Source organism: Protopterus annectens, chromosome 8.part0 (genome assembly GCF_019279795.1).
Source record: "Protopterus annectens isolate FY-2018-M chromosome 8.part0, PAN1.0, whole genome shotgun sequence".
NCBI lineage: Eukaryota > Metazoa > Chordata > Ceratodontiformes > Protopteridae > Protopterus > Protopterus annectens.
In genome coordinates this window covers 1,974,535,029-1,974,556,225 of record NC_056741.1, presented here as the reverse complement: position 1 = coordinate 1,974,556,225, position 21,197 = coordinate 1,974,535,029, and the positions used below count along the sequence as shown (strand labels likewise).

Below are 21,197 nucleotides of genomic sequence, written 5' to 3'. Positions count from 1 at the left end.
CAACTAGCTATAGTCCTACACTACACAGATGACACATCCCTTATCTGCTGTGCTCCAACCCTCCAAGAACTCCAGGACAAGACACAAAAATAATTTCAGGAAATAGAAACCTACCTATCCAACCAGCAGCTCATTCTAAACCCAAAAAAGACCAAACTAATGATTTTAACCAACAAACCATCCAGTAACCTCTCTCCTACCCTCTTTATTCATTCCACCAGTGCAACCAAAATTCAACCCACAAACCACACCAAACTCCTAGGTGTAACAATAGACAGGCTAAAATTTAATATTCACATTTCCCTGGCAATCAGAAAAATCCATCCCAGACTTAGATCTCTCTACCATGCAAAACCTTTCCTGACAAACCAAACCAGACTAGCCACCTGCTAGGTCCCAACTTCTTTCTACCCTACTCTACTGCTCACACATTTTTACAAATCTGTGCAAAACCGACCAAAGCAACCTATCATCCTGTTATAATAAAATCACAAAATTTCCAAGCAACCATCACCACAGATCTCATTACTGTTCTGCTCTCCAACAAATGAATTGGCTTGAGCTTCCCAACTTGTTAACACTAAACCATATTACCTTCACATACCAAATCATACAGTACCCTGACCAATGCCCTGCACTTGCCTCCCTAGTTCATACTCAAGTCAGTACAAGGTCCCTTAGATCTTCAGACAGACTATTGCTTAAAATAACCAACTAAAATGGTGACTGCTACTCTAATAAAATTACCAAAGCCTGGAATGCTCTACCCTAACACATTCAAAACTCCCCCAACTACTCTTCCTTTAAAACAAAAGCTAGAGAACATCTCAAATCTAGCTGGATCTGCACTTGCTCTTCTCCTGGGTAACCCCTTCCTCCCTCCCTAACTACTCTCTTTCCCCTCTCAAAGAAACTCTAGCTCTGCGCTAGCCCATTTAGAATCTGTAGCTTTGCTGAAAAATATACACTTTAAATGTGCTATGACAGATGTCACCATGAATGTTTCTCTGTCCATCAATTTAATTTCACCTGATATCCATGATCTACAATGCTGTTCTATGTAAAATTTGAGAATGATTATATCTGTAGTCTTAAGTATACTTGCAGTAATTTGTATTGTGTTTTTCATATGTAATTTGTTTTTATGATTTTTTTGTACTATTATTGGTCAATGCTATTGTGTGTGCAGCTTTTCTCCCTAGATCTCCACTGAAAATGGGCTCCTTGGCCCAGTTGGACACTTAACAAATGTAAGTAAATGTTTTTAGAAATTGACATAATTATTAATGACCTTAAAACAAAAAAAATCTAAGAAGCTTTTAAGGGACAAAAATGATTACAAGGCAGGAAAAGCTTATCCGATTCCACCAGTTAGTAGTGCAGTCAAGCAGAATAATGTAAACGGGAGCGAGGAATTCAACACACTAGAAGGTGATAACAACAAAGGTAATATTGATGAAGGATAGGACGTCCCTTTAGAAGTACCCCGTCCGAGGAGGTCTGCATGACTAATGAAATAGAGGGAGGGGAGTTCAAATGGGCCAGTGACAATGAATGGGCACCAACAGGGAGTTCAGTCTGGGAGAGGGAGGGGCACGGAGAGGTTCTATCATTGGTAGACAGTGAAAATGGAAAATGTGTGATCGTGACAAATACTGCAGGGGATTTTAAGATCTATAATTTAAGTAGCACTAAGGTCACCACTGATTGGGCTGACCTGTTTGAAAAAGGACTTACCTTTGTTCCCTTGAGACAAGGTAGAATGGAAGAAACATTGATATAACTATTTTTGAGAAAAGTAAATCTGGGTACATACTTTGATAAACAGAATGTCAACAATCAGCCTCCCATTAGATGTCCTAGTAAATTTAATCCCCCGTTACACCCCTTGATTAATATATTTGGAAAAACTTGTGAAAAAGACATCGGGGATTTGTTTTCCTCCCCAGGATCTCTCCTTTTCAATTTGAATTCTGTACAAAACAAATTATTTAAAGACATAGTGGGGATGAGACATTTGAGAATCATGAAACCAGACAAAGGTGGAGGGTTGGTGGTCATGGACACCAACGATTATATCAGTAAGATGCTTACTATACTTTATACAGAAACCTATGAAGAGACTTCGCTAAATGAGAGGAACATAGCATATCAAAGAATTGGTATCTTATTGGATGAGTTATTGTTTAATGACCAAATTTGTTGATCAGAATGTGAGTTTTTGAAGATTCTGTATCCAAAGCCCCCCCTCACAGGCAAGGTTTAAATATTTAGAATGGGTAATTCTGGTACTGTTTGTTTTGCGGATATGCAGGAGGTCCATTGGACTGAGGTCCGACAATGCATTGTATGCCAGGCATAGATCCCTCTTCAGCAGCTTGTAGGAGATAGAATACAGGGATAGGGCCTTGGAGCGGTTTGCATGGAACATGTTACTTACGCCCTATATTGTTTTAGTGAAAAACCTCTGTGGGCATTCCAACTGTTGGATATGCCTGATTAGGTACATACCAGAGGGGGCATTGTACTCAATGATAGGTCCGATGAATTTGAAATACAGTAGAACCATGAATTTCTTGGACCTACATGCCATACCTTTGATTATAGGTTGCACAACATGGAATGATTTCCTCACCACTGTAGACACATGATGGTTAAAGACTAGATTACTGTTTGTGTGTGTCTCCAAGTTCCTGACTACTGGGTCAGCTTATAGGAGTGTAATGTCATTATGGTTAACAGGGGTGGATGACCTCCCGAAAGAAATTATTATATATTTCTTGATATGTAGTTTTATTCCATAGCTCTGCAACCAGTTGTTTGTCTGTCAGCCCTTCTTGGACAACATTTGTGTGTGACAGCTCCTAATTTGCAATAATCTGCAAATTTAGTCAGCCAGAGGCCATTGACATTGGCCTTGACTTCAGAGAAGTAAATGCCGAAATGAGGTGATCCCAGGAGTGGTCCCTGAGGGTCAGGGCTTGTGACTGGCCTCTTTTCAAAGGTGGATTCCCTAGTTCAAAATTCCTGAGTCTTGTCTGTGAGCCAGATGATGTAAGGGTTTATACCTAACCTCTTAAGTTTGTCAACAGTGCCTAAGTGGGGTATTGTGTCAGATGTGGCCAGCTCGAGGTAGGCAGTGTGAACCATTTTGCCTTCATCCATTGCTTTGGTGACCTTCTCAAAGAAGCCCACCAGGTTGGGTTGGGTTCAGCATCTCTAGGTTTTCTATGTCATCACTGAAGTTCTTTCCATGACTTTGCATATGAGACTAGTGAAACTTATAGATTTATAGTTTCCAGGGTTTGTAGATGGTCCACCTTTGTGCAGAGGGATGATTGTTGCTGTTCTCCATTCATTCAGTTAAATAGCAATTGCAGATGGCCTGATAAGTAATGTTTCATGCTCTTTAGAAGGCATCCTGGAATGTTGTCTGGGCTCATTAATGCAGTGTTCTTGGCCTTAGAGAGTACATTGAGGACCTGTTCCCTGCTGATAGTAGGGGGGAGTTATATTTGATGGTATTTTTCCTGAGTGAAGGTAGAGGGGAGCGAGGGGTAAAGTTGGAGCTGAATTTGTCAACCAGTAGGTTTGCTATATCTTCTGGCGGTGTTTCCATTAACAATTAGCTTTGCACACAATTGTGTATTGCCTTTGAGTTTGCGGACATAGCTAAAGAATGCTTTATGGTTGTCCTTTGCCTGGAAGCCCAAATTTACCTCAAATTTGGCTTTGGTAGACTTTTTGTCCTTTGAGTTGTTTGATCTGATGTCCGTTTTCATTTTACCCGTGACATATGGGTTCAGTTCCGAGCTTCGGAACTGACTCTGCTATTGCTACAGCTCATGAAAGCCAAAATCTCTTGAGCTTAATCCTTACCCACAGTGCTTCCCTTCTAGTTACCCCAGATCTCATTTCCCAGTTTTCATGACAGACACATTCACCATTGCTCTTGAGCCAAGTGTTCCTTTTTTGATGTATTTCAAATTTTGAGAGAGTTTTCTACTTCTTTTCTTTACCTATTAATCGTTAACCCATCTACTTCTTTCTAAACCTTTTTAGATTTGTCCTCTCCTTCCGTACACCTCTGTGTATTCTCAGCTATCATTGGTGTTAGTTTTTTTTTTTTGTACATCTCTGTGTTAGCTATCATAGTTGATCATTTTTCTTCCTGCTGCTTTTTCCTTCTATTTAAAAAAAAATTTCTTTCTTCAGTGAGTGTTATTGTTTTCTGAAGCTTTTCTACCTGTGTGCAGGTGTGTTTGTGTGTTTGTGTCTGTGTGTGTGCTTTGTATAGCTGGCCTGTTGACACCAATTTTCATTATGGCTGATAAACCTAAACTTTCTATATTCAAAAGGTGGCAGAAATGCGGGCACAAAATTCCTCTGTCAGACACTCATTCACTGTGTGTTTATTGCCTAGGCCCTGTTCACCTTCAAGAAGACTGCTCTGTATGTCACAGTTTCAGTCACAGGTTGCTAGTGGAAAGACTCAACAAACTTATTTTGAAGGGTGTGCTTCCATCAGCCAGTGAGGCCTTATCTGGTGCTGACAAAACCAAGAGTAAGACTGATGTGTTTTCTCCTCCTTCTTCCAAATCTTTGGAGCAACCAAAAAAGAGAAGCCTATCAGTGCCTTCCACTCCATCGGCACAGTCCTTGTCAAGGGCTAAGTCCTTGGTTCCTTTAGAACCCTAGGAACCAACCGACTTCTATACTAAAACTTAGGTCCCAAAGGGGCCTATGGAACTGAGTTTCTCAGAGCAGACAAAGTCTTTGACACCTAGCATTTTGGTGCAGGAGCACCTAGAATATTTGACACTAAAACCTTCAGTGTAGACATCTCTTTTGTTGTCAACTACTTTGGCACTGAGTAAGCAAATTGACAAGCCATCCATTATGGATATTCTGAAAACCTCATATTCACCCTCTATTGACCCCTTTGCAGGAAGGCTGCCTTCGCCTTTTCTGCAAAGGGCAAAATTGCCCTCCACCCTTTCTATCTGTTCCACCAAGAGCTTAACTGAAGATGATGTGGAGAGACTTTTTGAATAAGATACTCTATGCGAGAGGGTTATCAGGCACCTCTTTGGCCTGAGCCCCATCTGGTATTGGAGCTGATCCTTCCCTTACCCCTCAGTTTTTTCCTCCTTTGATTTCATCTGAAGCATTAGAGTTCTCGGCTCCAATCCACTCAGTCCCGGCTCTATCTGTTCCAGAGATCTGTATCTTCGGAACTGGTTCTTGCTCAGAGATCTTTGGTCCTTTCAGATTCGGAAGCCTCAGGGAACTGAGTCTGTCTTGCCAGCTCCTGGGGGGGGCATGACTCTACCCCTATTTTTGTGGTGCCATCTCTGCACCTTGGGGCTTCAGCATTGATCAGCTCAGCTTCGGTCTCAGAGGCTGTCTCCTCAGAGTGAGGAGGGACTGATGTTCTGAGGCAGTCTTTCTCAGTTCTGGGATCCCTTCCCTTTTTGGGGAGTCCAGCTTGCTAGACCATGGAGAGACCCCTGACTGCTGCAGTCAGACAGTCAGCCCCTTCAACTGCGGAGCCAGTGTGCCTTTCTTCCTCACACCCAGATATTCAGCCTCCACTCCCACTAGGCCAGCGAGTACCAAGATCGCAGGAGTCCCAGATAATAGTTCTCTCCTCTTCTGATACCTCCCCAACTCACTCCACTGAGCATGTCCCTAAGAAGAAAAAGTGCAAGAGAAAGCATTTGGATTCCCCAGAGGAATCGATCACTTTGATGAAGGGGAGGGATCCCCAAGGTCACCCTCTGATGATGTCTCCTTTGGAGACATCTTGGAAATATAGAAACAGAGAGGTTGACTGCAAGCCCCAAAATCCATCTTCTGAGAAGCCAATGTACCTGCAGGCCTTCAGGTTTCAACCCTCTACCTCTTGGGTGACTCCACCAACAGATGAGCTCATTCAGTTGATCTCTCAGCGGGTGTGGAAGGTCCCTGATACTATCGAACCTATCCCAGGAGACCTGACAAAATTTTGTCCACCCCTAAAGACAGTTCTGGGCCAAAGGGTTAGTAGTTGATGCCATGGTCATGGTGACAGCCACAAAGAAGGAACTGGCCAAAGAGAGTTCCTCTATCCAGCCACCCAACAGAGAGTCCTGGGCCATGGATAGGTTTGGGAAGTGGATCTATGCATCATTGCCCTTTGCCTTAAGGTCCTTGAATTTCTTGGCACACTTTACCAGAGTTCAGAGGGATCTGGTCAAGGAGTTATTGGATACCCTTGCAAGAACCATTTCTGAGAGTGTCTAAAAAAGGCGGTTTCCCAGTTGGCTACCCTGGAGTCTGTGTCAAATTCGTCCATGAGGTTCGTTACACATGCAGCCGAAGGGACCAACAGAGCGGCGAGTTCAGGCATTGCCATTAGGAGATGCACCTGGATGGCGACTGTGTGACATAGTCAGTGCACCTTTTGATGGATCCATCCCTGTTTGGCCCAAAAGTTGGAGAAACTTTATCCAGGTGTGAAAAAGATGGAAAGAGCATTTTTTTGCTGTGGGCATACATTTTTCCACTACTCAACGATTTTTATGTAGTAGCACCAATAAACGAAAATCCAACTAAGAAAGTCCACAAAAGCACTGAACTCCAAATGGCAGAGGTGTACTCCCAAACGTTTTATTCAGACATAAAGTGTCACATAAACCATATAAAAAGTACTGGCAAGTACTACGAATTAAGACTGCAGACATACAAAACAAAACTATAAAAACTAGTGGTGTCAAGCGCTTTTCGTCCGAATCCAAAGTTTAAAAATTTTTAAAGTCATATTCACTTTCGCTCATGTAAGCGACAATAAAACATGAAACCTGTTTAGAGTACAATAAAACAGGTTAAAATAAGTGACGTAGGTCTGACCATATTCTGAATCAAGACTTTAAAACATTTTAAACTTTGGATATTGGGACCTGGTAGGTCAGTTTTACAAGGTGAAGTTATTTAAATGGCATTTTAACATTTTAACATTACTTTTTTGTCTGAAGAAGTCCGGATAAGATCCGGATGAAAAGCGCTTAATACCACTAGTTTTTATAGTTTTGTTTTGTATGTCTGCAGTCTTAATTCATAGTACTTGCCAGTACTTTTTATATCGTTTACATGACATTTTATGTCTGAATAAAATGTTTGGGAGTACCGCTGCCATTTGGAGTTCAGTGCTTTTGTGGATTTTTATATAGTAGTCCGAGAAGTAGTGGAAAAATGTGTTTCAGAAAGTCTCAAGGGCCTTTTCAGGGCACAGATGGAGGTAGTTCCCCCCAAGGGCAGAGGAGGGAACTTTAATGGTAGACGCTGCCCATGCAGCAGAGGTGGCCTGCAGAACCAGGGTTTCAGGGATTTTCTCTCTGGTAAATCCTACCAGCCCTCCTCAAAGGAAGCCCAGTTGTCTTCCTGTGGCGGTAGTCAGGGGACGCTTATCCCTGCACCAAAATACCTGGCTACAAATAACGTTGGATGTTTGGTTGCAGCGGATTATACCAAGAGGCTATACATTTCCCTTTTCCCTTCCTCTTCCCGTATGCAACAAAATCCCTGATGTTCCACCCAGTCAGAGGGAACAAACAGTTCTAGAAATGCAAAAACTTCTAGAAAAAGGAGTCATCCAAGGAGTCCCACCAGACCAGAGAGAGTCCGAAATTTACTCAAGATTCTTTTGGTGCCAAAAAAAGACGGGGGACTGGAGACCAATTGTGGATCCAAGTATACTGAGCAAATCAATTTGTCAAACCAAATTCCAGATGGTCACAGTACAGTCCATTCTTCCATTTTTGGAAAAACACCATTGGATGTGCTCGGTAGATCTTCAGGATGCGTATTACCATTTAAAAATGGACAAATGATCCAGAAGATTTCTCTGCTTCCAGCTGTGAGCCATTCACTTTCAATTTAGAGTTTGGACTTTTGGTATCACCACAGGCCACAGGATGTTCACCAAGTGTATGGCAATAGTAGCAGCTCACTTGAGACCGCAGGGATTGCGAGTGTTTCCGTATCTAGACAATTGACTCATTACCACTCCGACCAGGCATCAACAGCAAGAGACCATGTACTTCATGTTTGCTGTTATCTGGGAATACCTATAAATTATGAAAAATCAAAATTGACCCCAAATCAGAACTTAGAGTTCATAGGAGCCCTTCTAAATGCTCAAACTTCCATAGCTTCTCTTCCTCTGTGAGATTACAGAAAATAAGAGCTCAGGTACAGAAACTAATCTGCAACAGAAAAGTAACCTGTCATCTAGTCCTTCAAGCACTGGGCTCCATGGCTACACCTATAACTCTAGTTCCCTTAGCAAGATATCACATGAGGATCCTTCAGTGGTTGCTAGAGTCTCAATGGTCAATGTCACACCAACCCATGTTGGACTTGATACTGTTCACCAATCTTTGCAGAAAAAATTTGGCTTGGTGGATGTATTCCAAAGACATTCTTCTAGGCCATCCCTGTGTCCCATCACAAACCCAAGCCATAGTGACAACAGACGCCTCCCAGATGGGGTGGGGGGCATTATCTGTGCCAAACTGTCCAAGGCAGTTGGTCCCCCACAGAGGCTAACTTGCATATCAGTCTACTAGAGCTAAGGGCAGTGCTTGCGTTGCAAGCTTTTCAGACTGCTCTTCCTTCAGGAACAACTGCGATTATGTACATTCTGGGGGGTTCTAATGTGATAGTAGACAAACTAAGCAGGTGTATTCTCCTGCCTCATGAGTGGTCTCGCAGTCCAAAGGTGACGGAAGGGATTTTCAATCAGTGGGGCCAGCCTTGCTCTGACCTATTTGCCTCTCCCCTAAACAGCAAGTGCAGCAACTACTTTGCCCTGATCCTCCCTCTGGGGGAGTCACTGAGAGATCCTCTTTTCCACACTTGGCCCTCCAGACTTCTGTTTGCCTTTCCCATTATCTCATCCCAAAATTCCTACAGAAAACAGTCAGGTTGAAGAGCAAAGTAATTCTCATTGCACCTTATTGGCTTCAACAGATATGGTTCCCCTTTCTTTGGCCTTATTTGATTCAACAGCCTTGGATTCTAGACCCGAATCCAGACCTTCTTTCTCATCTAGAGGGATTAATCCATCTGAGCATTGTAAACCTCAAGCTGACAGCTTGGTTTCTTCAGTTCCATGAATAGCCAGACATACCCGTCACTCTCCTCCCTGGTATGCCATATACTCTTAGCCTCTCATAAGCCAGCTACCCATAAACTCTATGCCAGTAAATGGAGTAGGTTTACCCTTAGGGCTCGTGCTAACAAAACTGACCCTTTTCCAGAGCCCATCGATAAAGTCCTAGAATTTTTAGCTTCACTTTTTAAAGCAGGTTCTCCCCAGTCTACCATAAAAATTCAATTAGCTGCCATTTCTAATTTCCATAATGGTTTTAAAGAATCCTCTTTGTCTTATCATAAGCTTTGTAAGGCCTTCTTAAAAACAGTACTCTTGCTATAAACCCCTCTTACAAAGATCTTACAGTACCTTGGGATCTCAACTTAGTGGTACACAAGCCATTAGTCATCCTTCTTTTGAACCATCAGCTGAATGTGATCTGACATTTCTATCCTGGAAAGCTATATTTCTAGTGGCAATAATTTCTGCTAGAAGGATTTCAGAAGTACAAGCCTTATCATGTAAACCTCCTTATCTGATTTTCCATAAAGGTAGAATTTTGGTAAGAACCAGTCCTCCCATTTTGCTTAAGGTAGTGTCGGAGACCAACATTAATCAGACTATTAATTTACCAGTTTTTTTCCCAGCTTTGCTAACAAAGGTGAATACTGCGATGTTCACAGTCAAATACGTTTCTATTTACACAGAACTAAGGATTTATGAAAATCCGACCATCTATTTGTGTCTTTTTCATCTACAACACTCCCCAGCCAGTGAGCAAAGTGATGCTAGTCAGATGGCTCAAAGATCGTATTTATTTTGTTTATAATAAGAAAATTGAATTGCCTAGGTCTTTAAAGGCACATTCCTCAACAGCTGTAGCTACTATAGCAGTTTTTCCGTCTAGAGCCTGTATGGATGATATTTGTGCAGCAGCAAGTTGGGCTTCTCCTCATACTTTTATTACCTGTTACAAATTGGATCTGGTCTCCAGGGGAATAGCGTCTTTTGGTTCTGTGGTGCTCAGGAATATCCTTCCTTGAGTCCTTCCAAGGTCAAAGTTAGCTGCGGGATCTGTCTGATATGTCGAGGATAAAATGAAAATTGACATCAGATCAAGAAGTTATGTACTTACCATAATATTCCAACTGTGTTGTCCATTTTCATTTATCCTCAGTTCCCCTCCCACCTCCCCCTTGCCCTTGAAGTTTTTTGGTGGAACAGACAATGTGCATATATCACTTATTGTTATTGTTATATGGTTCCAGATATGGTGTCTGTGAAGGCTTTTGGGGATTTTCATTTTGTCTGTCTTTCAGTAAACTTGATCTGAGGTAACTAGGAGAGGAGCATTGGTGAGTAAGGGTTAAGCTTGAGAGTTTTTGGCTTTTGTAAGCTGTAGTAATGGACGAGTTTGCTCTGAAGCTCGGAACCAACTCCATATGTCGAGAATAAATGAAAATGGACAACACAGATGGAACGATTTGGTGAGTACATAATTTCTTTTTTAATTTGATGAGAGTGCTTTTATCTTGCTGGGTGCTGCACCTCCTAATTTTTCCCATGATTTTCTTCCTACTAATTCAGCAACATCGAAGATGGCTTCTTGGAAAATTATTAAGAATAAATAGCCTTTATAATGAAATTTCAGTGTAAAAGTCAATAAAAGATAATCCATACACCTCCTACAAGCATTCCTTACCCTGAAATACATTTGATATATGCATTGTCACTGAGACCTGGTTCAAAACCAATGAGAGCACTCCATCAGTGCAGGGTTTCAATGCCTAACACATATTCATGCCATCACACTAGATGAAGGCACTAAAGGTAGTGGTGTCTGTATATTCTTAAAACAAATTAATCGACAGACTCATTAGACAAGGTAATGACCTGGAGCTACTTCATGTCCATCTTACTATCAACTCATTTCTTTATTATGTCATAGGTAACTATAGGACCCCTTCTATATCCCCCCAGCCCATACCTCCTATCCAAATTGTATGGAATCCCTGTGCATTAATCACTGTTCTCGTAGGTGACTTCAACTACTCTTCCATCAATTGGGAAACTTGCACATCCAAAAATATATACATCCAGAAATTTTGGGACTTCATCAGTACAAATTCTGTGGACCAATTCGTCCACACCCCAACCAAGGGTGATAGAATCCTGGAATCGGTCCTTAGCAATTTGAGATAGCTTCGTTCCCCAAGAATTGTAACTTCTACCTTGGTTAAGTCAGACCACATAAATCAGTCACATTCACCATAAGACTTGAAGCTGGAAGCTTCTTCCACTACCACAGTATTCAAAAATTATGCTAAGGCTGATGTACTAAAACTGAGTGATGACCTAGCTAAATTTAAAATGCCTTCCTACTTGAAGAACACACTGCTTACGTGTAATCCTTTAATGGCAAATTTTGTACAAATGTAAATAGCTGAATAGATGCAGCTATTCCCCTTCAGAGTAAATACAATGCCAAATTTAAGAATAAACCCCTATGATGCAAACCAAATATAAACTGGCTCTGTAATAAAAGAAAAAAAAAACATTGCATGCAAAAATAAGTTTAACTCTCATAATATTAAAAATATTAATGCTAAACTTAACAGAGAACTCCAGATAGTGATCAAATCAACCAAAGACGGGTATAAGGAAAACATAGCCACCCAAAGAGAAGGATATCCACAAAGCCTTCTTTAGCTATGTTGCAAATGTCAGAAATGATGCTTATCACTGTTTAGACCTAATAGAAAATTATATCACATACTGTACTTGGACTCAGAGGACATAGCCAATCTACCGGCAGACAAGTTTAGCTTATACTTTATCCTCTCCTATACCTACACCCCTCCAAATCTTCCAAGAACAAATCTTTAAGGCACTATTCAAGGCCAGGAATGCTGTTTCTTTGGGATAAGATTACTGGGCTGTGTACTGTCCAGCCTGAAACAGGACTTGTCAGACCCCCTACAGAGGCTATGCAATATTAGTCTTCAAACAGGCTTCATGCCAGATGGAGTACAGCAACAGCTGTCCCCTTGCACAAAGGTGGGGTATCAGTGGGCATGTAATTATAGACCCATAAGTCTCACTAGACTTGTCTATAAGTATATGGAAAGGATTGTTATGGAATTAATAATTAAGAATAAGGGTAAGCTATGACTTCTCGACCCAAGACAGTTTGGATTAATCGAGAGCAGATCCTACCTACTTCACTTCTTAAAAAATGTTACCAAAACAGTGAATGAAGGCAAATCAGTACACTCAACATATCTAGACCTTGCAAAAGTGTTGAACACCAACCCACACTCTTGTACCAATGAACTCTCCAAGCTGTGCTTGAATCCCCCCAAAAATTAAATTAATCCCATTTACCTCCAATAAACTCCCACCAACTAGCACTGCACTAAATACAGTGTCATCTAACAACAGCAAAATAGAACAGGTCACTGATAACAAGTTACTGTGTGTCATCATAGATGACAAACTTAAATTTGACCAGTACATCAGTACTGTTATTAAAAAAAAAAAACACTGCAAATTAGGGCTACTTTACAAAGCCAGGCCATTTCTCACTGACCACAGCAAGAAGGTAACTGCAACATCCCTCTTATTTCCTAGCCTGCTATATGCTACACTTTTTATTAGTCTTCAGACTACACCAATGAACACGCTGTAACAGTGTTAGAATAACATAAGTAAATTTGCTTCCATTTTTCCAAACTGAACTCATTGTTGTGTTTCCTTGTAGAACCTGAACTGACTAGAACTACCACGTCCATATACACAGATCATAATAGCACATAAAATACTACATCATCCCTCAAAAACCCCAGTTGCCAGCAATACAATAAAATGGTATGAACCCAAAAGGAATCTGTGATCAGAGGGCCAACACTTTATTCTACATCTGCTGATTCCTGGAGCTTTTTCCCTGAGCTTCCACTGAAAATGGGCATTGTACCCAGTCAGACTTTAGTGGTAAATAAAAGCAAAAACTATTTCAGCCTTAGCTTATGGTGCAGAATCAGCCTCTTTGCAGGTGAGACAAAGACAGATGCAGCAGTGGAGGATCTAAAGTGAAGACTTAAAAAATACTGTCCCGATGGACAGAAAGATGGCAGGTGAGGCTTATTGCAGAAAAATGTAAAAACAACCATGGTGTGAACTATCATCTGAGGGAAAAGAAACTGATGGCAGTAGAGTGAAAAAAATACCTGGTTGTGTTTCAAACCTGGATTGGATCACAAGGAGTAGGGTCATAGTAATAGTTGTGCCAACAGCAAACCGAATACTTGTTCTATCCTCAAGTGGGATGGACTCCAGAAGTAATGTAATAATAATGACAGTCTGCTTAGCCCTGGTCAGACCAATGTTTATTTACTGTCTGCAGTTCCAGAAGACTTCAGAGAAAAAAAGGGATAGCAGGCTAATAGTCCAGAAAAAAAAGCCACTAGAAGGATTTTGGAGTATGGAAGGAAAATATTATGACCAGAGACTGGAGAGCTGGAGCACCTTTTGCCGAAGACCAGAAAGGAACAGGGAGGATAATTATATTATGCGCATTTTAGTGGGGAGATGTTTACAAGTTATCTGAAAAACGACTGCAGGTTGGAGACAAGGAACGGTTAATTCATGTACTTGGAAAGCTCTTATTGAATGGGGTTGTGTACCCATGGAAATGGTCTGCTTGCTTAACTTCTGGAGAGAGAATCTTCAGAAGCATTCAGGAGAGAATACAACAGGTGGAGTTAGGAGATGTAGAAGAGTTAAGTAGAGGCAAAGGTAGAATGATTATATTCATCCAAGGGGCAGATAGTAATTTTCATTAACTTGGTAAATGAACTGATCAAAATTTTTTTTCAGCTTTGACCGTGGCACTAAAACCCGGATGCACATTGTACAAAACACAGATAAACAGTTTACAGAATTTAGTAAATGTATGCAGACAAGAAAAATTGCATTATTTTGTAAATAATTTATAACTTTGTACTGTAATTGTAGTCAAATTGTCTTATGCCGCCAAACAAATGTAAACTATTTTTTTTAGCAGATGACATTTAATATTTGCAGTTCAACACAGCAAAGTTAATCTCATTTTATTGTTGTGCAGTATTGTATTTTCAAAGGTTTTTCTGATATTACTACTGTTTTCTAGTAGTAAAGTTCATATGTTTTACTGTTTAGTCTTGCTTCATAAAATTAATCTGTCAGATAGTGAGTTGTGCTGTTTATATCTAGAAGGCTGAAACAGGAATCTGAGAGTGAGCGGCAAAGCCCTGAAAATGAAAGGCGCAGCCCAAGTAGTGAAGATGAGAAGGAAGAAAAAGAGTCTACTGCAGAGATCCAAAACCCTGAGGAATACAAGCAGATCTTCCAACCAAAGAATGCTATATGTAAGTCAGCAGGAATCTGAGAGCTAAAATACTGTGGTAAACTGATTTCATTAGTTTTTATCAAGAGCGCATTTATTTTCTTGCTTAATTTTTCTGGGTATGTTAGCTCTACTGGGCATTTTTTTATTTTCTTTCTTCACTTTCCTGAGTATGTTAGATCTACTGGGCAGAGCCTGTTTTCAGGGAGTACTCAAGAAGAAAAACTCCACAACATGGATATAGACAGTGTAACTTTTGATCAGTTAAGCACATAAAAAATGTAAGGGCGGAAATGCCTTTGCCAGTGGCATAGAGGGATAGAACCCTAACTATGGCCCAAGTGACTTGAGTTTAATTAGTGTACAAGGCTCTTGACAGTGCAGTCAGGGGAGGATGAGTGCCCCTATACTGGGGAGGGAGGAGTGCACATGTGTAGGGACATATACACATTGGCTGGATTTCCCTGGGTAAGACTGAGGAAACTGCCATGCAGTGTCTTCTGTTAGTGGAGAGTGCATCCTGTAGTAGCACTGACACCCACTGCTTGCCCCACTCACAGACTGTCACTAGTTGCATGTGAGAATGGGTTAGTGTTTAAAAAAAGGGACAAAAACACAAGCCCCCATCCCTCATGGCTACCTTAGTAATGACCCTTCCTAGTAGACCCCCATACTGGTGATGGGCTATGAGTGGGCTGAATGTTTGTAAGGTGGATGCTATGTGTGTGTGTTAGACAGAAACCATGAAAGTAAAAGAAGATTAAGGAAGTGATGCATGTAGTTATACTGTTTGCAGTATGTAGTATAATATGACAGTAGTCACACTTGTGACTAACTGAAGTATGAATTTACACACAGTTTTTTTGGTCTAATGCTTCTGTGATGCAAGGTTGTCATTTTCACATCATGATGTCTGCATTATGCTAATCATTGTTATGAAGATGGTGAAGAAAGGGACTCTGTTTACTGGGATACCATACTGAAAAATCAGAGAATTTGAGAGCCTGACTAATAACTAATATGGAAATGCTAGAAAGAAATGATAATGTTTTGTTATTATTGCATGCCAACACTATAGTGAGCAGTAAACAGTATTAGAGAGGAAATAGAAAGAAAGAAATGGGTGTACACAAACTGGTCAGTGGCATGCAAATAGAAATTAATGTTTCTAAGTATCATTACATCTTGAATGCAAGTTGCAGCCAGTAGATTAGTACAGAGGATTAAGGTAATGATTTAACAAACCCTGTCCTGTAGTCTTGGATTTGATTCTTTCACTCCCCTTTTGGTGCTATGCAACCGTGAACAAATCACTTAAGTAGACAGTGCCCCTGAAAAGAGGTGATTGTGCCTAGTGGGTTTATGTGGTTAACAAGTCTAAAAAGAAGACTCCTTTGGTAAGGATGAGCTTTCCAACAAGTAGGAGGGAACGTGCTGGAGGTCTGTCACTTTTTTTTTTTTTAGTTTTTGGTATTGTCAGGGTGCACTGAGAGATTGACCTGTGTTTTCCATGTATCGTTTGCTACTGCAGCAAGTAAGGCAGTGGTGTGGAGGGGTACTTGTGAAAAAGACTGAAGAGAAGTTGCTGGAAAGTAATCCTGTTTTGTAGGTATGGTCACTTTAACTTTCTGAAATCAGTGCACTAGTGAGAGAAAAGTGTGGAAGATCTGTGGCAGATCTAGCTAGTATTTTATAATCTGACACTGACTTCTGGTGAATTTGTTTTTTAGGATTGTTAAGAGCAATGGAGATTTAAAGGAGCTCAAGTAACATGAATGTTGTGGCCAGGCTGATAAATGTTTCTTTGGTGACTGTCTTCTTTTATTCTATATAATTATCACATTTTTTGATTAACTAATTTAGCTGTAGTTCCCTGAATGTTTGAAATCTATTACCATGCCTAGATATCGTATGTGAATGACTCAACCTTTGCAGATGCTTCTAATGTTCTGTGTACCTTGACAAACACAGTCCAGGTACTTTTAAAAAAAAAAAAAAACGCTCACTCAACTCCAAAAGCTAGGCCAAAACTCTTTATTAAAACTCTATTAAACCCAGGCTCTAGTAATGATCTTTGCCCAGACCCAAATAAAACACCCATTGAAATTTCTGCAACCTTCATCTCCTATTTCATAGATACTGTAGCCAGTTTCCCCAAGATCAACGTGTCCACCACAGACTTCTCCGCAGCTAACACCAGCACACCCACTATTCCCAGCTTTACTCTGTCACCTATATCCACCTCGACTATTAAAAAAGTGCTTCTAAAACTCAAACCATGCACAAATGCCCCTGACAATATACCCCCCAAATACCTGCAAATCTCTGCCAACTCAATCGCTTACCATATCCGCATACTTCTCAACAGATCTCTCCAAGAATCCTATATGCCCATTGTTTGGAAAAAGCTTATATCCTCCCTCTACACAAAGGGCCCCCAACATAGACACCACCAACTTCCACCCTATTGCTATACTATCACCTATCTCTAAGATTCTGGAAAAATGTATTCATTCTCAACGTCTTCACCATCTGACTCACAGCCACATCCTCTCCCCCCACCCAACATGGATTTAGGCCAGGATAGTACCACCACTGCCCTCATCCTTCATGGACACTGTCAACCGAGCCCATGATGCTGGTAAAGTCATATCTTCACTGTTTCTTGGTCTTTCTAAAGCTTTCAATACTATATCCCACGCTCTTCTTCTAGCAAAACTCTCTAATATAGGTATCTCACCTCAAACGCTAAACTGGTTTGCTAATTGCCTCTCTAACAGGCAACAATCAGCTAAATGGCAGAACTCTTACTCCCTTTTCCTAAACACCACCACTGGTGTTCCTCAAGGTTCCATTTTAGGCCCACCACTGTTTAGCATATTTATCAATAACTTCTACGTCACACTCTCTCAAGGCTCAATCATCCAGTACGCAGATGACTCCACTATCATCTGCACTGGAAACAACTCCTCAGAACTGCACCAATTCACCCAAAATACCCTCACCTCCACCAAAATTTGGATGTCTAATAATCATCTTACCCTAAACCCCAACAAAACCAAACTAGTAATCTTTGCCCCCAAAAAGTCCACACCCCCTACGAAGAGAACTTCTTTCAATCCCTAAATGGTACCACCATCGACATTGTACCTAGCACAAAACTCCTAGGTGTCATCATAGACAAAAAACCTCACATTCGACCTGCACATCCAGTCCAATGTCAAAAAGATGCATCAAAAGCTTGGCACTCTCTACCGACACAAACATCTACTCAGTGCATCAACCCAACTTTCCCTTGCCTCTTCTTTTCTATTACCCTCTCTTGTATACAGTGCCCTCCTCCTCAGTAACATTCAGTCCTCTCTAAAGTCCAAACTAGACTCATGCTACAGCAACAGTGCCAAGTTTGTATCGAATGCCTCCTACTCATCACTGCTTATTACGCAACCTAAAATGGCTTGAACTCCCCAACTATCTCATCTTTATCCAACTAACTACAGCTCACAAGCTCATTCATAATCCAAGTGCCCTGCTCTATCTTCTATACTTCATTTATACCATCCTAATAGACCACTCCTATCCAACAACCAACTGCTCGTAAATGTAGAAAAACCCAAACTTTCAGCTGTCCAGATGCTTTACTCCTTTACCATTGCAAAACTTTGGAACTCCCTCCCCCCAACACTTAGATCCATCCGCTCAGTAACCCTGTTCAAGACATCTCTGAAACAACACCTCTCCTCATCTTGGCTGTGCACATGTGCTAACACCACATCTCGTATAACCTAACTTCAACCATCACAACTATTCTCACCCCCCACTCTACTACTCTGGCATCTTCCTTTCACATCCACCTGTCTTTTTACTTACTCTGACTCTCCATCCTGTCCACTTCCCTCTTCTGCTAACCCTCATTGTCCTACCATTGATTTCTCAAGTCTACTTTCTTCTCTTCCTAACCCTTGTAGAACTACCGCTGAACCAGGTGAGACATTCAGGTACTCTTGCAGCCTACCTTAATATCATACCACCACTTGCAACAATATCCACCAACTTTGCTGAGTCATACAGGACTCCTATAGCCTATCACTCAGCTATTACACCTCCTAAACATGTGAAAAGTTTAAGTACCTAGTCTCCGATTAATTCCTATATCTGCTTTGCTCCCACTACATGAAGTGTCCTATATAAATTTTGCTAGGTGAAAACTACTCATATGGAATGCTCTCATGTATATAGTCTGTATTGCTTGTATAATATCTTTGATTTGAGGATGATTACTTATGTACTGTCTTATTTCACCAATCGTATAAGCTGCCAATAATATGTGCTAAATGTCTTTATTAATGTAAATTGTGTATTGTCTGTGAAATGTCTTATATGTGGAGCTTTTCTCCCCGAGACTCCACTGAAAATGGGCACTTCTGGTCCAGCTGGACCATCCCAGTAAACAAATGCAAATACATAAATTAATAAATAAAACCAGCCCAATTTATATTGTCATATCCCCAAGAGTAAATGAGAACAAAATGCCATAAAGCATCTATAATTAGTCATAATAAGCCTTGTTATAACAAGAGACTGCACGTGCTGCCATCATTTCTGCCAACACATCAAGTTTATAATTGTGAAAGTTTAATGTTAAGTTGTCTATCTCGCCTTCATTCTTGCTGGTTGGGTTCGGAGCTAATCCTCGGCTCCGATTCGGCCATCTTCTAAAGCTCGAGAGCTGTTTACTGGCTTGAGGCCTCCCCATATCCCATGATGCCTGGTGCTAGATACCCAGATCTTGTTTGCCGCTTCTGCTGCGAGGTTGTCTTACTGGCTCAGGTCGTATATTTTTGATTATTCTTCTCTCTGTCTTTGATAAGAAAAACTAGTAGTTTTTTAGTGTAAGTTGTAATTTTTAGTATCTGTCTCTTAGGGATAGTCTTTGTGTAGTATATATTTTCTCTTTACCTGTATTCCCCATCCCTTCAGAAAGCTCGTTTAAGTTAGAGAGTCCCCCCCCCCCCCTTCTCTCTGTATTAGCCGTTTCAGTTAGAGGCTAATCTTCTTCCTTTAAAAAAAAAAAAAATATATATATATATATATATATATATAGATATATATATATATATATATATATATATATATATATATAGATAGATGTCTTAGTAGTCTAATTGTTGTTTGCTAGGCTTTGTGACTGTTCTTTGGGTGTGGTCTTTGCGTGCGTGTGTCTGACAGTTTTTTTCATGCCCAAATTGTTTAGTTTTTTTGCGTATTGTTTTGGTATTCCTTGCTTTAGTTATGTCTAAGGATACCAAGGTGCCCGGATTCAAGAAGTGTGATTCATGCTGTCAGAAGATGTCTCTGACAGATGGTCACACTTCTTGTGTCTGTTGTCTGGGCGTCGTGCACCTGCAGGACTCTTGTTCGGTCTGCCATGCTTTCAGTCCAAGAGTCCTGCAGGAGTGTAGGAATAAATTGATCCTACGGGGTTTACTTAAACCCGAGGAGTCACCGGCAAAGACTCAGCCCGTGAAGTCCATCAAGCCACCTAAACCTTCGGCTCCCAGCTCGGAGTCGTTGTTAGGTGAAGCTACCACTTCTGCCTCGGTTCCGGCTGGAATCGATGCTCCTGTCTTTCAGTCGGTTCCGACGCATACTTCGGAGCCATCTGGAAGTCGACTCCAAGGTCTCCTCTGCTCCAATCTGAGCATAGTCATCGGTCCTCCCACTTTTCTCGGTCATCAAGATTATCTGATCACGACTTGGAGAGAGTGGTCAGCAGGCTGTTAAAATCGCAGGACCTAGTAAAAATGTTGACCAGCCCCCCTCAACAGGGTTCGGCTCCATCCTTGTCTGCAGTCATTCCTCCTCTGACTCCTCCTTTGAGTTCGGAGCCGGAGTTCGTTGGGGTTCGAATCATGGAACCTTCGGCACCGATTCCTTCTCCTTCGGTTCCATCGTCGGCTCCGATCACTTCTTTGGTACCGTCCTTGGAGGGATCTGGGCACTGAGACTCTTGAGGGGGCGAGTAGCATCGGACCCTTGTCCGACCCCGTTCTCCCCCTCGGAGCTTCGGTGCAGTTGAGCTCAGCTTCTACATTGGCTTCGGAGCTGTCCCTCTCGGTGCAGAGAGGGATTCTGATATCTTCAGAACTGGAGCCTTCTCAGCATCCAAGCAAGGATGCCTTTGAGGTCATGAGGAGCGTCCTGGCCCCCTGAGTCAGCTCCACAATCTTCCCCTTCGGCTCCTCTCCCTATGGTGCCTGCACCTGCCTCTGCCCCTCCTCCAGACCCCAAGCACGGGGAACCAACGTGCCAGGGCACCCCATTGGGTGTATCTTCCTCTTCCGAGGCTTCCCCTGATCATTCAGAGGAGCCACCTCGTAAGAGGAAATGCAAGAGGAAGCATGTTGACTCTCCTGAGTCTGTCGCATCAGATACTGACTTGGAGGAATTGGAAGGGTCCCCGAGGTCCCCCTCTGAAGATGTCTCATTCTCAGACATCCTTGAGATGCTTAGGCAGAGGGGGACTTGGTCTACCCTTAGCCCTTCCAAGGATGAGTCTGTATTCCTGGATGCATTTGGATCCCAACCCTCCACCTCCTGGGTGTCTCCGCCTTTCGACCCACTAATGTCTGTAATGGCTCGGAAGGCATGATCAGTTCCAGACACAGTGGAACCGAC

The 21,197-nt window shown here is 41.6% G+C and overlaps 1 protein-coding gene across 2 annotated transcripts in view; it reads left to right on the top strand.

Moving 5' to 3' along the window:
• KATNB1 (katanin regulatory subunit B1) overlaps window positions 1-21,197 on the top strand; it is a 1,167,103-nt gene that overhangs the window by 737,242 nt on the left and 408,664 nt on the right. For both annotated transcript variants that reach the window (XM_044081511.1, XM_044081512.1), the window contains one exon: window positions 14,387-14,541. In XM_044081511.1, coding sequence (XP_043937446.1) covers window positions 14,387-14,541 — 155 coding nt within the window. The remainder of the gene's footprint in view (window positions 1-14,386; window positions 14,542-21,197) is intronic.